This window comes from Melospiza melodia, chromosome 30, assembly GCF_035770615.1.
Source record: "Melospiza melodia melodia isolate bMelMel2 chromosome 30, bMelMel2.pri, whole genome shotgun sequence".
Classification (NCBI taxonomy): domain Eukaryota; kingdom Metazoa; phylum Chordata; class Aves; order Passeriformes; family Passerellidae; genus Melospiza; species Melospiza melodia.
This window is the reverse complement of record NC_086223.1, coordinates 3,977,344-3,995,583: the sequence shown is the minus strand read 5'-3', so window position 1 is coordinate 3,995,583 and position 18,240 is coordinate 3,977,344. Positions and strand designations below refer to the sequence as shown.

Sequence of the window (18,240 nt, the reverse complement as noted above, 5' to 3'; positions counted from 1 at the left end):
AGACGCTGTGTTGCAGCATGTTGTTTCTGGCAAAAATCAATTTCTTGACAAAAGAACAGAAATCTGTTCTTGTATTTCAGTGCTTGCCATTTCATCAGGGCTCCTGTGATACCTCTCCAGCCTTGGCCAGGAGGGAATCCCAGAGTCTATTTCCATTCACCCAATTTCCAGAAGTGTTTGAAAATGGGGTCTAATGGCTCAGGGAAGGGGGAGTGGATGTGTTTGTTGCTGCTGCAGTTAATGGTTTTGTTGATATGCTGTTTATCCTTGGGCTGATGTGATTTCTGGGGCTTGAGCTGCTGTTTGACATCCAGGGGATAATCTCTTGCCAGAGGCTGGCTGGCTGCACGGCAGGGCAGGGCAGACTGAGCTTGATGCATCATCTGAGACACGAGAGACGGACCCACAGGGACAGAATCTCTCATTAATTAAAGATGTGTTGTTGTTTCCCTCTTTTCTGGCTGTGTGGTGCTCAGGGATGTGTTCTCCTGTGACAAGGCTGCATTCTTCAGGTGCTCAGCCTGAACTGCAAATGAGCAACAACAGAAACGAGCCAACACTTTGGAGGCTGCGCCAGCCCCCAGGTTTCCCAATTTGCCCAGTCTCACATCAGGAGGTGTCTGCCTTCAGCTTCCCCACCTCTGAAAACATTTTCTCACTTTTCCTCCAACGTTTGTCATCTTTCAGTAGCTTAAATTTTTGCTGTACAGTTATTTTGGTTTTGCCTAAGTCAAGTACAGTAGAAGGCTGAGGGTGCTGAAGTTTAGGATTTAAATCAGTACGTTTTATTCAATAGTATTTGAGGATTTTATCTGGATGGACCCAGTTTAGGACATTATTATTGTTGATAAAGCAGGTTTCCCTTCACATCACAGGTGGGATAGGCAGCACAAACCCAGAAAAGGACTCAGCATCAGGGGGCATTCAAAGCCTGAGGAACGAGTATAAAATGACAACATTTAATAGAAAGAAGAAATAGTGGAGAAGGAGAGAGCTGAGTGTTTGTCTGGACCATAAGGACAGAGGCTACAGACTTTTCAATTATTGATCTTGTGGTATAGAGCTGGACACTTTACAGAATACAAGCCCTTCCCAATTTTGCCCAATCAAGCTTTTATTAGCATGAAATTACACTTGTTGACAAGAACTATTTTCCATTAAACCACAGTGACAAGACAGAGTTATGGTCCTGATTTCAGCTTTTTAATCAATCAGAGTTTCTACCTGTACCTGTGCCCCGCCCGGTCTCTCCCTATCCCTCACCGCCCCTCACGATCCCGCCCGGTCCCTCACGGCTCCACCCGGTCCCGCCCGGTCCATCTCGGTCCCTCACGCCCCTCACGGCCCCTCCCGCCCCTTACGGCACCGCCGGTCCCTCACGGCCCCTCACGGCCCCGCCCGGTCCCACCCGTCCCTCACGGCCCCGGCCGGTCCCTCCCGCCTCTCCCGGTCCCTCCCGGTCCCTCCCGCCCCTCCCGGTCCCTCCCACCCCTCACGGTCCCGCCCCGCGCTCGCCACTCCGGTCCTGCAGCGCCTCCTGGCGGCCCCGCGTGGCGCTGCAGGGGCGGGAGCGCGGCCCGGGAGGAGGCGGAAGTGGAAACGGAAGCAGCGGGAGGCGGCGGGGCCGGAAGTGGCGGGAGGTGACGTGTGCGGAGCGGAGCCGGTGCGGGATGGAGGGGCTGTACCAGCAAACCAACAAGTGAGTGAGGGGCTGAGGGGTGTGAGAGACTGGGGGGTGTGAGAGGGTGTACCGGCAAACCAGTAAGTGCGTGAGGGGCTGTACCAGCACGCCAGCAAGTGCGTGGGGGACTGAGGGGTGTGTGAGGGATTGAGGGATGTGTGAGGGGCTGTACCAGCAAACCAACAAATGAGTGAGGGACTGAGAGGGGTGTGAGGGCTCTGGGGGTGTGTGAGGGGCTATTCCAGCAACCCGACAAGTGAGTGAGGGTCTGAGGGATGTGTGCGAGGAATTGAGGGGTGCGTGAGGGCTGTACCAGACATCAACAAGTGCGTGAGGGGCTGAAGGCGGTGTGAGGAGGGCTCTGGGGGGTGTGTGAGGGATTGAGGGTGGTGTGTGGGGGGCTGTACCGGCAAACTAGCAAGTGAGCGAGGGATTGAGGGGGGTGTGAGGGATTGAGGGGGGTGTGAGGGGCTGTACCAGCAAGCCAACAAGTGCATGACAATACTGAGGAGGATATGAGGGATTGAGGGATGTGTGAGGGCTATGCCAGCAACCGGACAGGTGTGTGAGGGACTGGGGGTTGCGTGAGGGGCTGTACCGGCAAACCAAAGGGTGTGTGAGGCACTGAGGGGTGTGTGAGGGCTGTACCGGCAAACCAGCAAGTGAGTGAGGGATTGAGGAGGGTGTGAGGGCTGTGCCAGGAAACCAACAAGTGAATGAGGGACTGAGGGATGTGTGTGAGGGATTGAGGGGCTGTGTGACGGCTCGGGGGATGTGTGAGGGATTGAGGGGTGCAGGAGTGATCGAGAGGGGTGCGTGAGGGATTGAGGGGTGTGTGAGGTAATAAAAGGTGTGTGGGGGATTGAGGGGAGTGTGAGGGGCTGTACCAGCAAACCAACAAGTGCGTGAGAGATTGCGGGGTGTGTGACAGATGGAGGGGTGTGAGGGATTGAGAGAAGGATGTGAGGGATTGAGGGGTGTGAGGGACTGAGTTGTGTGAGGGCCGTCCCATCAAACCGGCGTTTGTCTGGAGGATCAAGGGCAGACCCCCAAACCAAGTGTATGAGGCGCCGGGCTGGGTGTGCGGGATCCCACACCGCCACCCCACAGATCTCAGCGCCCTTTAAAAGCGTTTCCCCATAAAAAAACCCCATCCCGGTGGGGGCAGAACCGTGTGTGCCACGTCAGCCCCGCGGCTCTGCCGGCCCGGGGCACCGGGAGCGGGGATTGCCGCCCGTGGCTGCCGGTTTATTTAAAGCATGCTTGTATATAAGGAATTCTCAGCAGGGTTTGAGGGGCTGCAGCTGTTTAAACCGTCCCTGGAGGTGAGGGGGTGGTTGAGGGTAAATCCCACATTTCACGTGCCGGTCTGGAGAGGGAGGAGTTGTGTGGGAATTGCAAAATAAGGCAAAAAAATTCTCGTGGTTCTGTTGGTAATACTTGTGGAGTAACTCACAGGAAAGGGGCCAAAGGGTGCAGTTAAGCCAATGCTCCAAATTTCTGTGGTAATTTGCATTTTGTGGGGCTCTGTTAAGGGAGGTGGGATGGTAAGAGACTTGAATTGTGTTGAAGCCTCATTTCTCTGTCACTGAACAATGATGCAGAGTGACCCTGTAGGGTAGAGCAGGACATCCTGCTGGAGATCTGAAAATGCAGGAATGTCACAGCAGCTGTTATGGATATGGGCATTGGTGGTGTCCTGTTCCCATTTCTGTCCTGCCTCATTTTGTGATCATTGAATGGTTCAGGTTGGAAGTGACCTTAAAGCCCATCTAGTTCCAGAATAATTTAACAACCATCAATATTTTTTTGTTTTGTTTTCCTATGCCACTGCTTGTCCAGCCACAGTAGTTTTTTCTTGTAATTACAAGCTTTTAATTTCAGTTGATGCCTGTGAATTCACACGCTGTGAGACCATGAAAATCATTCCCACTGTCATCTCCAGACCAAGCTGAACAGCTGTTTCTTGTGTTTTTCATAACCTTCCCCTTGATTTCTGTTTTTTAATAAAGTTACTTTGTAGGTGCATACGAGGTGAGAGCACAGCTTGCTTCCTGCTGAGGACCTGGGTTGGTGGTCAGGGCTGGGCTGTCTGCTCTTACACTGTGTTGCTGATTCCTGTGGTCTTCTAAAAAGGACATTTCAGTAAAAGAAGATGAAAAGTGAGGCGCTGAGAAATAATTTTGTGTCTGTTAGCTGATTTTTCTGTTTATTTTCTCTTTGTGTCCTGACAGGCAGGTCCATGAGGTCCAGTCTTACATGGGGCACCTGGAGACTTCAGACAAAGAGTCAGTGCACTGTAAGTGATGAGTGGGGTTGATTTAGTTTGCATTTTTAACCTTGTGTGCCTTCTCATTAAATTTACAGTTATTATGGGAACAAATTTAGCTCCTGAGCCACTGTGATCAGCTGCTGAGATACATCACCAATTCAGAAATCATTGAAATTGTGTTGCTGTTTAACCTCAATAAGGTGGTTAAGAACAGAAAAGACAGGACAAGAATTTGTTTCCTCTTCCTGTTATAATCCTTTAACTGACAGACTGCTTGCTGTGGATGCTTCTTTAATGTCCTGGTAGAATGGCAGAATTTTGGTGCTGTTAGATTTTGGAGCTCGTGGTCAGGGTGTCTGTGCAGCCTTCAGAATGAACAGATCAAAACCCCCACACTGATGCTCTCATGGAGGTTTTTGAACACCTGGAGTTCTTGGTGTGGACAGAGCTGCAGACTGAGAGCATCTCTGGGCTGGTTTGTCAGAAAGCTGAGCCTGCCCTGCTGTGCTGTCATTCCCTCAGCATCCCCCACCTGGCAGCTTTCCCCTAAAGGTGCTCAGTGCAGTTTTGGGGAAAATGCTGTGGTTTTGTGTGCAGGATGCTCCATCAGAGTCAGAACCTGTGGTTCCACCTGCTCATGGGAACTGTGTAGAACCATTGGGTCTGAAATTGCCTCAATAGATTGGACTATAACCCTGTGCTCATAAATGACTGTAATCATGAGATGCTGTGATATGTGTGGCAGGACTTTTTACCCCAGTGCACAACTGGCACATGAATTTTGGACCTGTGTTTGAACTCTTAATTCCTGCATGAGTCACTAGTGATGGATTCATCAGAACTTCTGAGGTGAAAGGACACTGCATGGGCTGGAGGCATTTCTGCACATGTTCACTGACTTCTCTTACCTTGAGCACATCTGTGGAACATGACTGGGCTCTAGGAAGGGCTGTGATAAATTTTTTTATCAAAAAATAGCAGTTACTAATAGAATTAGTAATTATATTTATTACATATATATTTTTCTTCACCTTTTCCTCTCTTTCCTCCGTTTCCTCCTTTTCCTCCTTCTCCCCCTTCTCCCCCTTCTCCTTATAATTATGATATTATACATTATATATTATAATATTATAGACCACATAATAATATATAATATAGTATAATGTAATGTAACGTGATATAATAAAATATAATAATATATAATATAATAATATATAATATAGTATAATGTAATGTAATATAGTGTAATGTAATATAGTATAATGTAATGTGATATGATATAATATAATATAGTATAATATAATATAATATAATATAATATAATATAATATAATATAATATAATATAATATAATATAATATAATATAATATAATATAATATAATATAATATAATATAATATAATATAACAACATAACATAATATAACATAACAATATAACATAACACAATATAATATAATGTGTTATATTTTATATATAATATTATATTATTGTATATATTATTTATTATATTTATAGTAATTTATTCCAAAAAATAAAATCACCAATTCTGGTTGTAGTTTTTGTGATGTTTGCACTACTCCTTCTGCAATGCCAGACTTCTCAGACTGCTGTTCACTTGGGGTGATTTTAAAAATCCTGAAAATTAGTATAATTTGCCATTTTGTTTCTTTTACTTGAGGTCATTTCAAGATATAGGATTATGTAATTTCCATAGTTTACAGTCAGTTCACCAGTTTATGTAGTTAATAAATTAATAAATATATGTATCTATTTCTCTATAAAGTTACTAGTTTGTACTTCAGAATTTATGGAGAACAGGATTATCCATGGTTGAAGAGCAGGAATAGGGAGCAGGAAATCAAACTTTCCAACTCTGAGCACAAATAGTCCCTTCCTGCTCAGAAAAAAGTGCAGTGATGTAGTTTGGTCTGACAAACCAGAGTCTGTCAGCTCTCCTGTGTTGAATTCAGCTGCAGTAAATGATGGGGAGATGGATTAGCACAATTTCATTGATTTGTCTCAGGATGTGAGTCAGTCACTCCCTGGCTGTGTGAGATCCAAAGATGGGGCTGTTTGTGCTCTTTGCTTCTCTGGGTGCTGCTGGGAGTGGTTTTCTGGGCACTCCTGGTGTGTGGAGTACTTGGCAGGTGGTTGATGATGCTTCTCTGTGTTCTTGTGGCAGCAAACCCTGCTGAGGGAGCAGGAAGGGGCTGCAGGGGGAATGTGTGGGCTTGAAATCCTGATTCTGATGGGGTAAGAGGCTCAGATGGCTGGAACAAGCAGGGGCTTTCCTAGCTGCCTTCTCAGAGGAGGAGGGAAAGGTGAGAGTGTCAAATTACTGAGCTAAAAAAGTGACATTTCATTGTACTTATAGTTCTCAGCTACCTGATTGTTTTCATCCAGTAAAGATTTGAATCTATCAGTTTTTACATATTGCTTTGAATGCTTTTGAGCATTTGCCTTTATCAGATTGCAGTTGTCTAATTCAAGTCAAATCCTGTTTTTATTTCCTTGCAGTGGTAGAGAATGAGATTCAGGCAAGAATAGACAACATATTCAGCAACTTGGAACGTCTGGAAATCCTGTCCAGCAAAGAACCTCCCAACAAGAGGCAGAGTGCCAAACTGTGAGTTCACTGCTTTGCTGTGATTGTGTAGGGTAGTCTTTGTAATTATTTTAATTAAATTTACTGAAGCCCTTTGCTTTTGATATGTGTGAAGTCTTTATACCTTGCATAACTCATCTCTGTGCTCTGCAGTAGAAAAATTGAGGCACAGAGGAAAAATCACTTTCCTGCATTTTACCCCAGCATCATGAGAATCATTAAAGCTGGAAAAGCCCTCAAAGATCATCAAGTCCAGACTGGTGATGCAGCTGAATTCTGTTCTCAGATGAGCAGAATATGCACTCTGTCCCTTGCTTTTAATGGCATTTTGGAGGTAGAGAGTCAAATTCCTTCATTTGGTGCCATTTTCCAAGCTGTTGGTGACTGAAATAAAGAGATTTCTAAAGTGAGCAATGGTTTTGGCAGGAGGTTGCACCACAGACATCAGGACTTGCTGTTCTTAATTAATTCTGTGACTCAGTTATTAATGTTCAGTCCAAAAAGGTCCTTATAGATAGTAAGGGTGGATTTCATGTCACCTGCATCAAAGAAAGAGGCCAGTATCTGAAATAGTCATGGATTTCTTTGTAGAATCCTGGAATGGTTTGGGTTGGAAGGGGCCTTAAAGATAATTTCCAACCCCTGCCATGGGCAAGGACACCTTCCACTAGAGCATGATAGTCTGGTCATCATTAAAATTTACCAATCAAACATTAAATTTTATCAATCATTTAATCAGGGCCAGTGGAGTTCTGGAGATGATTTGTTTCAGCCCAGTGGAGATATCTGAGGTGTTTCCTGTATTACCCACTGACTTTTGAGCACCTTTTAATAAAACCTCAAACTTCAGAACATGATGCTAATTAAGGAAACTGGAATAAAACCTCAACCATCAGAACATGATGCTAATTAAGGAAACTGGAAAGCATCATCTTTTATATGAAAGGGGAGGGTCATAAAATAGAACCTGTACAAATCCTGCCATCTTCCCAAATCTGTGTTAAATGAGAAATGGATACAGTTCTGTAACACCTGAAGAGACAATCCATGGGATAGGATGTCCAAGACAGCTCAGGAGTTCTGTTTCACATTCTGTCATTAGCCTGGAGCCTAAATAATTGATTAAAATGAATAATCACCTGTGCAGTAATCACCTGTGTAGTAGAAAAATGAGACAGGGAGGATGTAGGTGTGGAATTTCAGCCTAGCGTTGGATGTCCTGCATCTTGTAGAGAAGCAGAACCCACCATTCCTTGTTATTCATTGCTGTTAATTTACAGTGCTCCTTTCCTGGTACAAAAAGCACCAGAAAAGCAGAATCTTCAGAAAAGCAGATTGCCAGCTGGGGGCTATGTACAAATCACAAAACAGGGAGGAACTGCTGTGGAATGTGCTTTGAGCTGTTTGATTTTCCAGCATCAGTCTCATCACATAGTTATGACAATGGGAAGATGCCAGCAGCTCACATCAGACAAAGAACTTAATGTTACAACTTATTTTAAAAGTTCTTTGACCACACAAAGTAAAAGCACATTGACAGTAGCTCTATCCAACCACTATAAGCACATATACCTGTGGTTAAAACAATGCCTGCTTATTTAGAATACAATACCTGTGTGTAAGCCTTAAAACACAATGCACAGAGCTCCATTATTAAGCTTAAAACTTCCTAATATGTCACTAGATAAATTTTTTTGTGATTTTTGTGACACTGCTTTGTTTTGGGATGTATTTGCCAGATTTAGGCATTTTTAGTGCCATAAATCCCAGATTTGGTCAGGATTCTGTCCCACCTGCAGCTCCATGGTGTGGCAGGCAGTGCAGGCTTAGGGAGTTATTCTAGACAAGCATTAATACACAGATCATTGTTCTATTTGTCTTTACTTTTCTACTTCTTACACAATTTTTCTGCTGACCAATCTCATGGCTACTGCTTAGCTCTAATCACAATTCTGCTGTATCTGAGGCCTGCCTCTTGCAGCTTTCCCAAACCCCTCTGATTTTCTGTTTTTGTGCTGCTGCTCCTTTGCAGGCGAGTGGACCAGCTGAAATACGACGTGCAGCACCTGCAGACAGCCCTGAGGAACTTCCAGCACCGCCGGTACCTGCGGGAGCAGCAGGAGAGGCAGCGGGAGGAGCTGCTGGCCCGCACCTTCACCACCAACGTAAATATCCCTGCTGGGGCTCTCGGTGCTCCAGCAGCTCAAATCCAGCAGGGGGAGGCAGGGAGATTGTAAACAGCATTGTTGGGAGCTGCTGGGAGTGTGAGTAAAGGCAGAGAGGAATCAAAATATGTGGGGAGCTCTTGTGAGGAAAAGCTGGGGTCTTAAGGTAACAGGAAGAGGCTCCAGAAGCTGCTGCTCCTCTTTTATCCAGTGCAATCCAGCTGCAGTTGTAAAAGGGTCAGTGAGGTAGGTACCAAAGTGTGCATTTCACTTGGATTTGTGTCAGATGTCTGCCAGATCCTGAGATCTGTGAAAAGCCTCCCTCCAGCAGGGGGGAGGCAGGAAGTTTGTAAACAGGAATGCTGGAGACTGCTGGGAGTGGGGGTAAAGGCAGAGAAGAATCAAAATATGTGGGGAGCTCTTGTGAGGAAAAGCTGGGCTCTTAAGGTAAAAGAAAAGTGCTCCAGAAGCTGCTGCTCCTCTTTTATCCAGTGCAGTTCCACCTGGATTTGCATAGAAATTGTAGAAAAGCTGGGCTCTTAAGGTAACAGGGAAAAAGCTCCAGAAGCTGCTGCTCCTGTTTTATCCAGTGCAATCCACCTGGATTTACATAGCTGTTGAAAGGGTCAGTGAGGTAGGTACCAGAGTGTGCATTTCACTTGGATTTGTGTCAAATGTTTGCCAGATTCTAAAATCTGTGAAAAGCCTGGGTGTTACACACCCTGCTGGCAGCAGGTGTCAGCAAACTTCAGTGTAGCCAAACACAAATCACACAGCTGGGACAAAGCACTTTTGCTTAGAAATGAGTCAAAAGTTGGTAATAACATCAATGTGGTCCAGCTGTTATTGTTAGTTCCTCCTTTGGGAAGTCCCCCCAGTGCAAATTGCTGGGGGAGTTTTGCTCTCAATAATGTAGGCTTGCTTTCAGATTTCACTTTTCTGCCACTGAAAAGTTAGTCTTGGGTTTTATTGTTTGGTTTCTAAATTCTGTTTATTTGTTTTTGTTTTGGATTTTGTTTTGGTTTTTTAATGCTATTTTTACATTTTTGTTTGATTTCCCTCTTTATTTCCCTTCTTTGTTAAAGGCATCTCACCTAACATTTTGTCGATCATTGTCAGGACAAGAGAGAAACTATGTGAGCAATCCTAATTAACTGAGATTTGGGCATTTCGATGCATTTCTCAAAGCCTGCCATAAAGATAATGTCTGGTATTTTGTTGGCTATTTCAAAATTGTAAACAAGGCTTGAAGGAAACACTGCAATTTGTGGTTTTAAATATTGTGGTGTTTCTCTGCATGTAGGGTCAAGTTTTCCTACAGGAAAATTTGCTGTTCAGAAACAAAAAGTTCAGAAACAACAGGCTTACAGATATAAAATATAGAGCAGATGGGTTATTTTCTCCTTCAGATATTGAAAGGTATAGTAGATGAAAAAAAATACACAATTGCTTTGTATTTCTTTTTAGCTTGCTACAAAAATGTGGCTTTAAAATGATTCTTTAATAGGGAAATGATGATTTATTTATCAGTTATCAGCCTCTCTTGGTTACATTTTTCCACAGTTCCTATTCATATACTCCCCTATTCTATCAGAGATGTCACCTGAGTTTGTGAGAAAATCACTGGAATATCCAGAACAGCTTTTGGAACACAGATGTAACAGTTTGCTTAATTCAAGAGTTGGCTTAATTCAAAAGTTAAAAATTGTATTTATCTTTAAAGCCTTTCCTTGTACCTGGAGAAAATCACAAGCAGCAAAACAGAGCTTTGGTGCCATCCCATGCCTTTGTGGGGCGTCACAAATCTACTTCTCTATTTTTATTGCTGCCCTTATAGTGGATAAAAAACCTTGCACAGAAGTGAAATCTGCTGGTTTGAAGGTTGTTAAATATCTGGAATAAGAGCCATTCACATAGAAATCCAAGTGCTTCTGCTCAGACAATTGACATGACTGTGAATTCTGCCTTTGGCTGGTTCTTGTTCTGAGGCCATCCCTGCCCTCCTGTGCAGTCCAGATTAGAGTTTTACCCTGTCATTTCCATTTCAAGATTTCCAGTTCCTACATGAGTGAATGCATCTTTTCTGGAAAAAAAACATGAAAAATACTAATTTTTAATATATATTTTTTAAATAGGGCCCTGGGTGATGAGTGAGCCAGAGCTCAGGGAACCAAGCCCATGTCTGTTTGCCCTCACTGCCAAAAATTTGTTTAGAATGTCATCTCCAAACATTTTTTCATTTTTGTTGCTCAGAAATGTGGTGTGAAATGTTCCACAAGTCTTTCACTTGCAATGATCAATGACTAAACACCTTCTTGGTGTTTAACACCTCCTGTTCTCTCCTGCAGTACCCTTTCCTACTAAAATTATAAAAATTCTCTGCTTTTGCTCTTTTTATCCTTGAGATCTCATCACAGTTGAGCAGCTGCTCAGCTTTGCCTTTTGGCTTCCTCCCTATCTTCTCTAAATGACTTTTTTTCACTCAAATATCAATGCTGTATTTAAAATCATTATTAAAAAATAATGCAGGCACAATCCTGGCAGTCCTGTTGGGTTCTGGCTGTGTGCTTTTTGTGTTTCTGAGCGAGCAGGTAACCGAGTCCCTGCTTTCCCCACAGGACTCTGACACCACCATCCCGATCGACGAAACCCTGCAGTTTAATGAATCCCTGCAGAGTGCCCACCGAGGCATGGATGAGCTTATTGGCAGTGGCACCAACATCCTGGCTGGGCTGAGGGACCAGAGAGTCACTTTAAAGGTGGGGGCATCATTTTTTACCACAAAAACCCCACATTTTTCTGTCTTCATGCTGATCAAGCTAAGTGAAATCGAATATATGTGTTGTTTCAGTACATTGCTCCGAGCTGAGGATGCTGGAAAGGCCCAAATTTCATTTAAACAACTTGAAATCTTTACATTTTACCATCCTGTTAGGAATAGCTTTAAGATCTCTTGGGGCTGGCTGGCCTTCACCTGCAGGGCAGCATCTGGAGTGCTGAATGTTTCTTTTTTTGGTTGATTGTTGTTTGTTTGTTCAGGTTCTGGAGGGGCAGAAAGTGGCTGGCAGGGAGATGCTGGTTCAGATTAGCATCACTCAGAGCAGCCACAAAGCTGATGTAGAGCACCTGTGATTAAGATTAGTAATAAAGATAATGCACCTCAACAATGCCTCCTTCCCTGCTGAAAACAGCTGCATTTCTGCAGGTCTCTTCATAGCAAATATTTGCCTTTTATTTTACAGACTGTTCAAAGTGATGGTCAATTCTGAGTGAAAACCTCAAGGATACAAAAACCTTTTTAATAAGAAGTGTTTGGGGAGAAACTGGACTTGAGAAAAATGCAGGGAAATGCCTGTTGTGTTCATCTTCTGATGGGAATAACTGCTGTTCTCAGTTTTATTTTGGGATGTATTTGCCAGATTTAGGCATTTTTAATGCCATAAATGCCAGATTTAGGCATTTTTAATGTCATAAATGGCAGATTTAGGTATTTTTAATGTCATGAATCCCAGGTTTGGTCAGGTCTGTCACACCTGCAGCTCCATGGTGTGACCAGTGCAAGCCTGGTCTGCAGCTGGGGAGCTGAGCTGGGTTCCAGGCTGCCTGGTGTTCTCTGAGCCCTGCACAGAACCAGCACAGCTCCAAATTGGGGCTGCAGCTCCTCCTCTGCTCCCTACTCTGGTGTGACCAAGCCCTGCACCCACAGATCTTACACAGAGCTCTTAAAGCTGAGTTTGAAGCTGAGTTCTTTCCAAGATGAATTTTAGCTTCTGGTTCAGGTCACTTGTTCACTGACCTGGTGAGTATGGATTTGTTTTAAGACAAGGTTCATTACTAGAAAAACCTTGAAGAAAACTCAGTGTTCATTGCAGAGGAATGGTGCTGCTGAGCAGTCTGGCCACAGGGGTGGTGGGGAGAGGGAGAGGTTCTGCTGCCAGCTCATTAGGAAAAGGCTGGAAGGACTCATATTAGTGCCTGGAGAAGATTTGGGTTGTGAATGCTTTTTGGAAAGAGCACTTTCCTTGAAGTCCCTGCATCTCTGAGAGGATTGTAGACATTTGTCCACCCTGTTGAGCACTGGGCTGCTGCACACAGGGAATTGGAGTTGATTCTCCAAGCTGGGAAATCACTGATCCAAGTTAATCTCTTGTGAGGGACTGGGTGAAGCACATGGATTCTGGAGGGTTCCTGAGAAGAAGGTGCATCCCACCACAGGAGAGCTCCCAAGTGCCATAGAGGAGCCCTGGTGCCCTGCAGGGATGGGGAAATGCTGTTTCTTGTGGCCTCCTGGCTCTCCTCCAGCCTTTTCTCTGGGCAGGGTATTGCTGGGTGTCTGTCCCTGGCTGCTGGCACACACAGGCTGTGCTTTCAGGGCCATCACATTCCTGAGTGTTCTCCCTTGCAGGTGAGGAAATGTTTGTTCATGTTCCTTTTCCCCTTAACTCAGCTTTTCTTGCACTGACACAAATTTTGTTGCCTGAGAACATCTGGCAGAGCAGCTGGTGTAGAGACAGCTTGCAAAGAGAAATGGGTTAATGTGGAATCATGGAACATCCCATGTTGGAAGGACTTCCTAAGGATGATCCAGTCCAACTCCTGGCCCTGCAGACACCCCAGCAATCCCACCCTGTGCATCCCCAGGAGTGTTGTCCAAATGCTCCTGGAGCTCTGGTAGCCACTGCAGGAAGATTCTTTTCCTGACATCCAACTCAACCCTCCCCATGCCCAGCTCCAGCCATTCCCTGGCTCCTGTCCCTGCCCAGAGCAGAGATTGGAGCTGCAGCCCCACTGAGCTCTGCCCTCAGCTGCTCCTCCTATGACTCCTCCAAACCTTTCCCCACCCTCATGTCCCTCCTTTGCACACTAATAGCCTTATTCTCTGTAACTTTGTGTATATTTGATATAAATAGACAGGTATGGAATGAATTTTTCCTAGCTTGTCCCTTTAACTGATTCAGTTGTATAAATCCACTGTTCCATGACTGCAAGAATTGAAGAGTTTTCCCTTTCTGTGTTTTGCTTTCATTTTAAAGTTTCATATTTGGTTTTTGTTCATCCAGCAAGGTTTGGTTTTGTTCTGAAGAGGGTTAATAGGAGCTGTGGGAACTGGAGAAAACTGATTGTGTGGGACTAGCAGAGACACAGCCTGACTTCAGTGAAGGGCCTGAACTGCCTGGAACACAAGGCACTGCTGATGTAGTTTGGCATTGCAAATCTGTGTTTTATGCACTGAGAAACTTCTGCATGTGGGTCTACTTTTACTCCTCCTGAAGGAGTGCATTTTTCTGAGCCACTTTTTATCTTGTCTCTGTCTAGACAGATTGTTTTGTGTCTTTAACCACATTCCTGTTCATGTGTATGAATTAATTAGTCCATACACCCAGTTGTTTTCTGTGGTGTTTGTGAGATCCCCAGGATGAGGTGAGAGATCTGACTCCAAGTTCTCAGAAGGCTGATTTATTATTTTATGATATTATATTAAAGAATGTTATACAAAAACTATATTAAAGAAAGCGAAAGGATACAGAGAGAAGGCTTAACAAAAATTTATAATTAAACCTGTGACTCCTCAGAGCCTCAACACAGCTGGACCATGAGTGGTCATTAAATTAAAACAATTGACAAGCTGGGTAAACAATCTCCAAATCACATTGCAAAGCAGCAAAACAGGGAGAAGCTGAAGCTTCTCAGGAGAAGAAATCCTGGCAAAGGGATTTTTCAGAAAATATCACAGTGACAGTTTCCAAGGTCCCATGGCCACCTCCTGTGGAATGGTGGGGATGGTTGGCTGAGAGAAGTTCAAACCCATCTGTGATGGTGTTCACAGAGGTCCCAGGATGAGGGAAGAGATGAGAATGTTGACTCCATGTTTCAGAAGGTTTGTTTATTATTTTATGATCTATATTATATTAAAATTATACTAAAAGAATAGAAGAAAGGATTTAATCAGAAAGCTGGCTAAGAATAGAATAAAAAAGAATTATAACAAAGAATTGTGGCTCTGAGCCAGCTGACTGTGATTGGCCATTAATTAGCAACAACCAAAGAGACCAATCCCAGATGCACCTGTTGCATTCCACAGCAGCAGATAACCATTGTTTACATTTTGTTCCTGAGGCCTCCCAGCTTCTCAGGAGAAAAAATCCTAAGGAAAGAATTTTTCATAAAACGTCTGTGACACCCATCACTCACCCCCCATGAAGAAACACTCTTGCACTGTGGAACAAGAAGTCTCAGAGCACCAGGGTGATCGTGTCTGTGCTGTTTTGTTGTCCTCAGGGCACCCACAAGAAGATCCTGGACGTTGCCAACATGCTGGGGCTGTCCAACACGGTGATGCGGCTGATTGAGAAGCGCGCCTTCCAGGACAAGTTCCTCATGCTGGGGGGCATGGCTGTCACCTGCCTCATCATGTTCCTTGTGGTGCAGTACCTGACATGAGCTGCTGGCCTCCTGCTAGAGGACTGACTGCCTCCAGAACTGAATTTCCTCTGGGTGCTGCTTTGGATGAGCCCTTCCCGTGGACTTCAGAGTTTACAAATCCTGCTGGGACAGCATCACGTGGAAGGCACGTTGGGAAATGGATGTGTCAGGAAATGGGACACTGTGCTTGAGAATGGCCCTGTGAAAATAAGCCCTGGCCTTTACTGCTCTCCCCTCAAGCCTGCAGGTTAATAGGAAGCAGAAGTGAAGCAGTTGTGCCCAGCTGTAGCAAGGCAGGAATGTCCCTTTGGGCACACAGGGATGGGAGGATGCAGAGGCACAGCCTAGGATGCAGCCAGACTTTCTGACCTGACCCCCTGCATTTTGCAGTGCAAGAATAGCACAGAGAATTTCACAGTGTTCATGGGCCTGAGTGTGCAAAAAGAGCTGGGAAGTGAAGGGCTCCCATCTGCTTGGAGGAGGAGGAGGATGTGTGGGGAAGAGTCTCAGAACACGGTTATAACCTCAGTTAGCTTCACACACACTATTACCCAGCACACATCTCTCTGGTTTAGGCTGAAATGCTGCTCTGCTCCTCTGAGGGATGTGTTGGTGCCTCTCTCTGCCCTGCTGCTTCCCAGGGGGTGCTGAGTGCTCCTCCTGCTCCCTCCTGCTTCCACTGGGATGCACATCAGGCCTGTGGCATCTGCCTGGGCCTCCTGCCAAATGCAGCCTCCAAAACTGAGATTGTTAATGCTGGAGCACAGAGCTTTGGGGAGCTGTGTTCATTTCCTGAGGTGCTGGTTGGGTTTGGGGCTCTGGAGCTGGAACTTCTGAGTGGATGGAGCAGGTGAGTCCCCCTGTACTCCCTGGAGGTGTGGGATTGTTCAGAGCTGGAACAGGTTCTGCACACCAGAGGAATGGTGGGATCAGCACAGCAGGCCCTGGCACTGAACATCAGCTTGGTCAGGGGAGTTTCTTCAAGTCTGTGCCTTGGGATGGAGAATCCCCACCTTGGCAAGGGCATTCCTGTGCTGCCCTTTGCCCCTGTGGAGTTCCTGTGAGGGACACTCAGCTGTGTCACCTCCTGGGGCTGGTGCTGGCTCACACTCATCCCTTTGGGGTCGTTCCCTGTCCCAGTGAAACACTGGAGCTGTGAGATCCTGGCACTGCTTCCCCTGCAGCCTGGGGGTGTCTGGTGGAGGTGGCATTTTGGGATCATCCATTTCAATCACCCTGCAGATCCATTCTCATCCCCACGTGTGGCAATTCTGGAACATTCCCTGGTGTCTGACAGTGGCACAGATGGGTCATACATAGATGCTGCTGGCAATTCCTCCCCTGTTTCCTGTCTGGAATGGTTGTGGGTCTCTGGATTAATAACTAATCACAAGCTCTACATTCTGCTGGCTGCACTGAGCTTTGCTTTTATTATGTGTTGCAAACTGGGAGAAAGGGTTTTAATAACTGAAAAAATGTTAGAATGAATTTTAGGGACTGTGGGCCTTGGGACAGGGCCATGCTGGTGAGCAGAGCTGGAGTGACCAGTGGCCCCTGTTCATGGGCTTCTCCATGTGTTTGAGACTTTCCTGCTATTTCTCCAAGTGTTTCCTGCTCTTGGAGTTCCCCATCTGTGCAGGTTTTCCAAGGAAATAAAGCAAGCATGGAGCTGGTTTTCATTTGAGCCCAAGGAATTAAATAATTAAAAGCAAAAGAGGGAATCTGCAGTGATGGAGCATCTGCCTGGTTGTGTAACAGAAATCATAAATCCAAATTTGCATGAAATTTATTTTGGATATGAAATCTGATGGATTCAGCCCTTGAGAGGGCAGCTGAGCACTTGCAGGGGGTCCCTGGCAAATCTCAGTTCTGATGAACTGATGCAGCTCCACTGAATTTTCCAGTGTTGGGGTTTAAGGGTCCCTGGCAAATCTCAGTTCTGATGAATTGATGCAGCTCCACTGAATTTTCCAGTGTTGGGGTTTAAGGCTGTCACTGTTTGAAGTTTCAGGGTTTGTCTTACACCAAGGTGGGACTCTGGCCAATCTCTCTCCTTTTGGGCTGTGGTAGGAGCCATAAGATACTTGGAACTGGATTTTTCTTCTGTTTCTGAGCCTAGCTTGCCATTTTAATAGATATTTTCCTGTTGATTTATTTTGCCTCTGGACTCCCCTTGTCCCTGCACAGATTTCCCCTTGGTGAGCCAAGCGTCCTTGCTACCCATGACATCCAAAGGTGACACTTGAGGCTTGAAGGAACCACCTGGGGAGCTGCATTTGGGGACATGTGACATCAGAAATGTCCAAAATGATTTCCAGGGCATCTCAGGTGATTGTGTGAAACCCAAAAACCCCATGGCAGTGGGACAGGGGTGGTTCCTTCAAGCCCCACACCTCCCCTTTGGCTGCAGTGGGAATGAGCTGGAGCCCTGCTGGGATTGTGGTCCCTGCCAAAGGAAATGAGCTGGAGCTGCAGCCCTGGAGGCTTTGCTGCTGCAGCTTGGTGGTGTTTCCTTCCTCAGCAAACACCTCACTCACTTCTGCTTCCTATCTGTGGCACGAGGTCCAGCTCTGGGGTGAGCTGGTCTCAGGAGGGGACTGTGGGAATTCACTTGCCTCTGGAATAAAACTTTTTATTTTACCAGTATTTTATACATAAAGGAAGGAGGGTGGGATGTGGTTCATGTGATGTTCTGTGAATAAAGATTTTTTTCAACCAAAATGAAGGGATTTTTTTTTTTTTTTTACCTTAACCAACATATTGGGGCCAAAATAAACAAGCAGGTTCACTGAATCTTGGTTCACTGTGGATATGGAAGGGGGCCATGGGGGTGCTGTGGGGGGCTCCCCTTTGGGTCAGTAGGAAATGGCCCCACTGCACTGGGGCTGGAAGGAGCAGGAGCCTGTGCTGGGTGTGCAAAAGGCAATCACTTGTTTTTTAAAACTTTAGAAGTTTAATAGTAATAAAATGGTTATAAAAATAGTAATACAATTAGAGTGACAATCATTTAGACAATTTGAATTAGGACAATATGAGACAATAGAAACAAAGAGTTAGGGACAGTCCAGGTACCTGTTTTTGGGCAAAATAA

General features: G+C 45.3%; 1 protein-coding gene across 3 annotated transcripts; it reads left to right on the top strand.

Moving 5' to 3' along the window:
* Positions 1 to 1,624: 1,624 nt before the first annotated feature.
* On the top strand, positions 1,625 to 17,870 carry GOSR2 (golgi SNAP receptor complex member 2). Of its 3 annotated transcripts, none has more exons than XM_063178746.1 (6): positions 1,625 to 1,699; positions 3,916 to 3,980; positions 6,474 to 6,582; positions 8,594 to 8,726; positions 11,345 to 11,485; positions 15,006 to 17,870. In XM_063178746.1, the coding sequence occupies exons 1-6, from the start codon at positions 1,671 to 1,673 to the stop codon at positions 15,165 to 15,167; spliced, it is 639 nt and encodes a 212-aa protein (XP_063034816.1). In that variant the 5' UTR covers positions 1,625 to 1,670; the 3' UTR covers positions 15,168 to 17,870. The 3 variants fall into 3 exon arrangements, with proteins under 3 accessions (XP_063034816.1, XP_063034817.1, XP_063034818.1); XM_063178748.1 differs by lacking the exon at positions 1,625 to 1,699 and adding an exon at positions 2,560 to 2,582; XM_063178747.1 differs by lacking the exon at positions 11,345 to 11,485.
* Positions 17,871 to 18,240: the final 370 nt, after the last annotated feature.

Coding starts and splice junctions, on each gene's coding strand:
- GOSR2 (XM_063178746.1), top strand. CDS start 1,671: ATGGAGGGGCTGTACCAGCAAACCAACAA. Junction 6,583..8,593: donor AAGAGGCAGAGTGCCAAACT/GTGAGTTCACTG, acceptor GCTCCTTTGCAG/GCGAGTGGACCAGCTGAAAT. Junction 11,486..15,005: donor ACCAGAGAGTCACTTTAAAG/GTGGGGGCATCA, acceptor TGTTGTCCTCAG/GGCACCCACAAGAAGATCCT.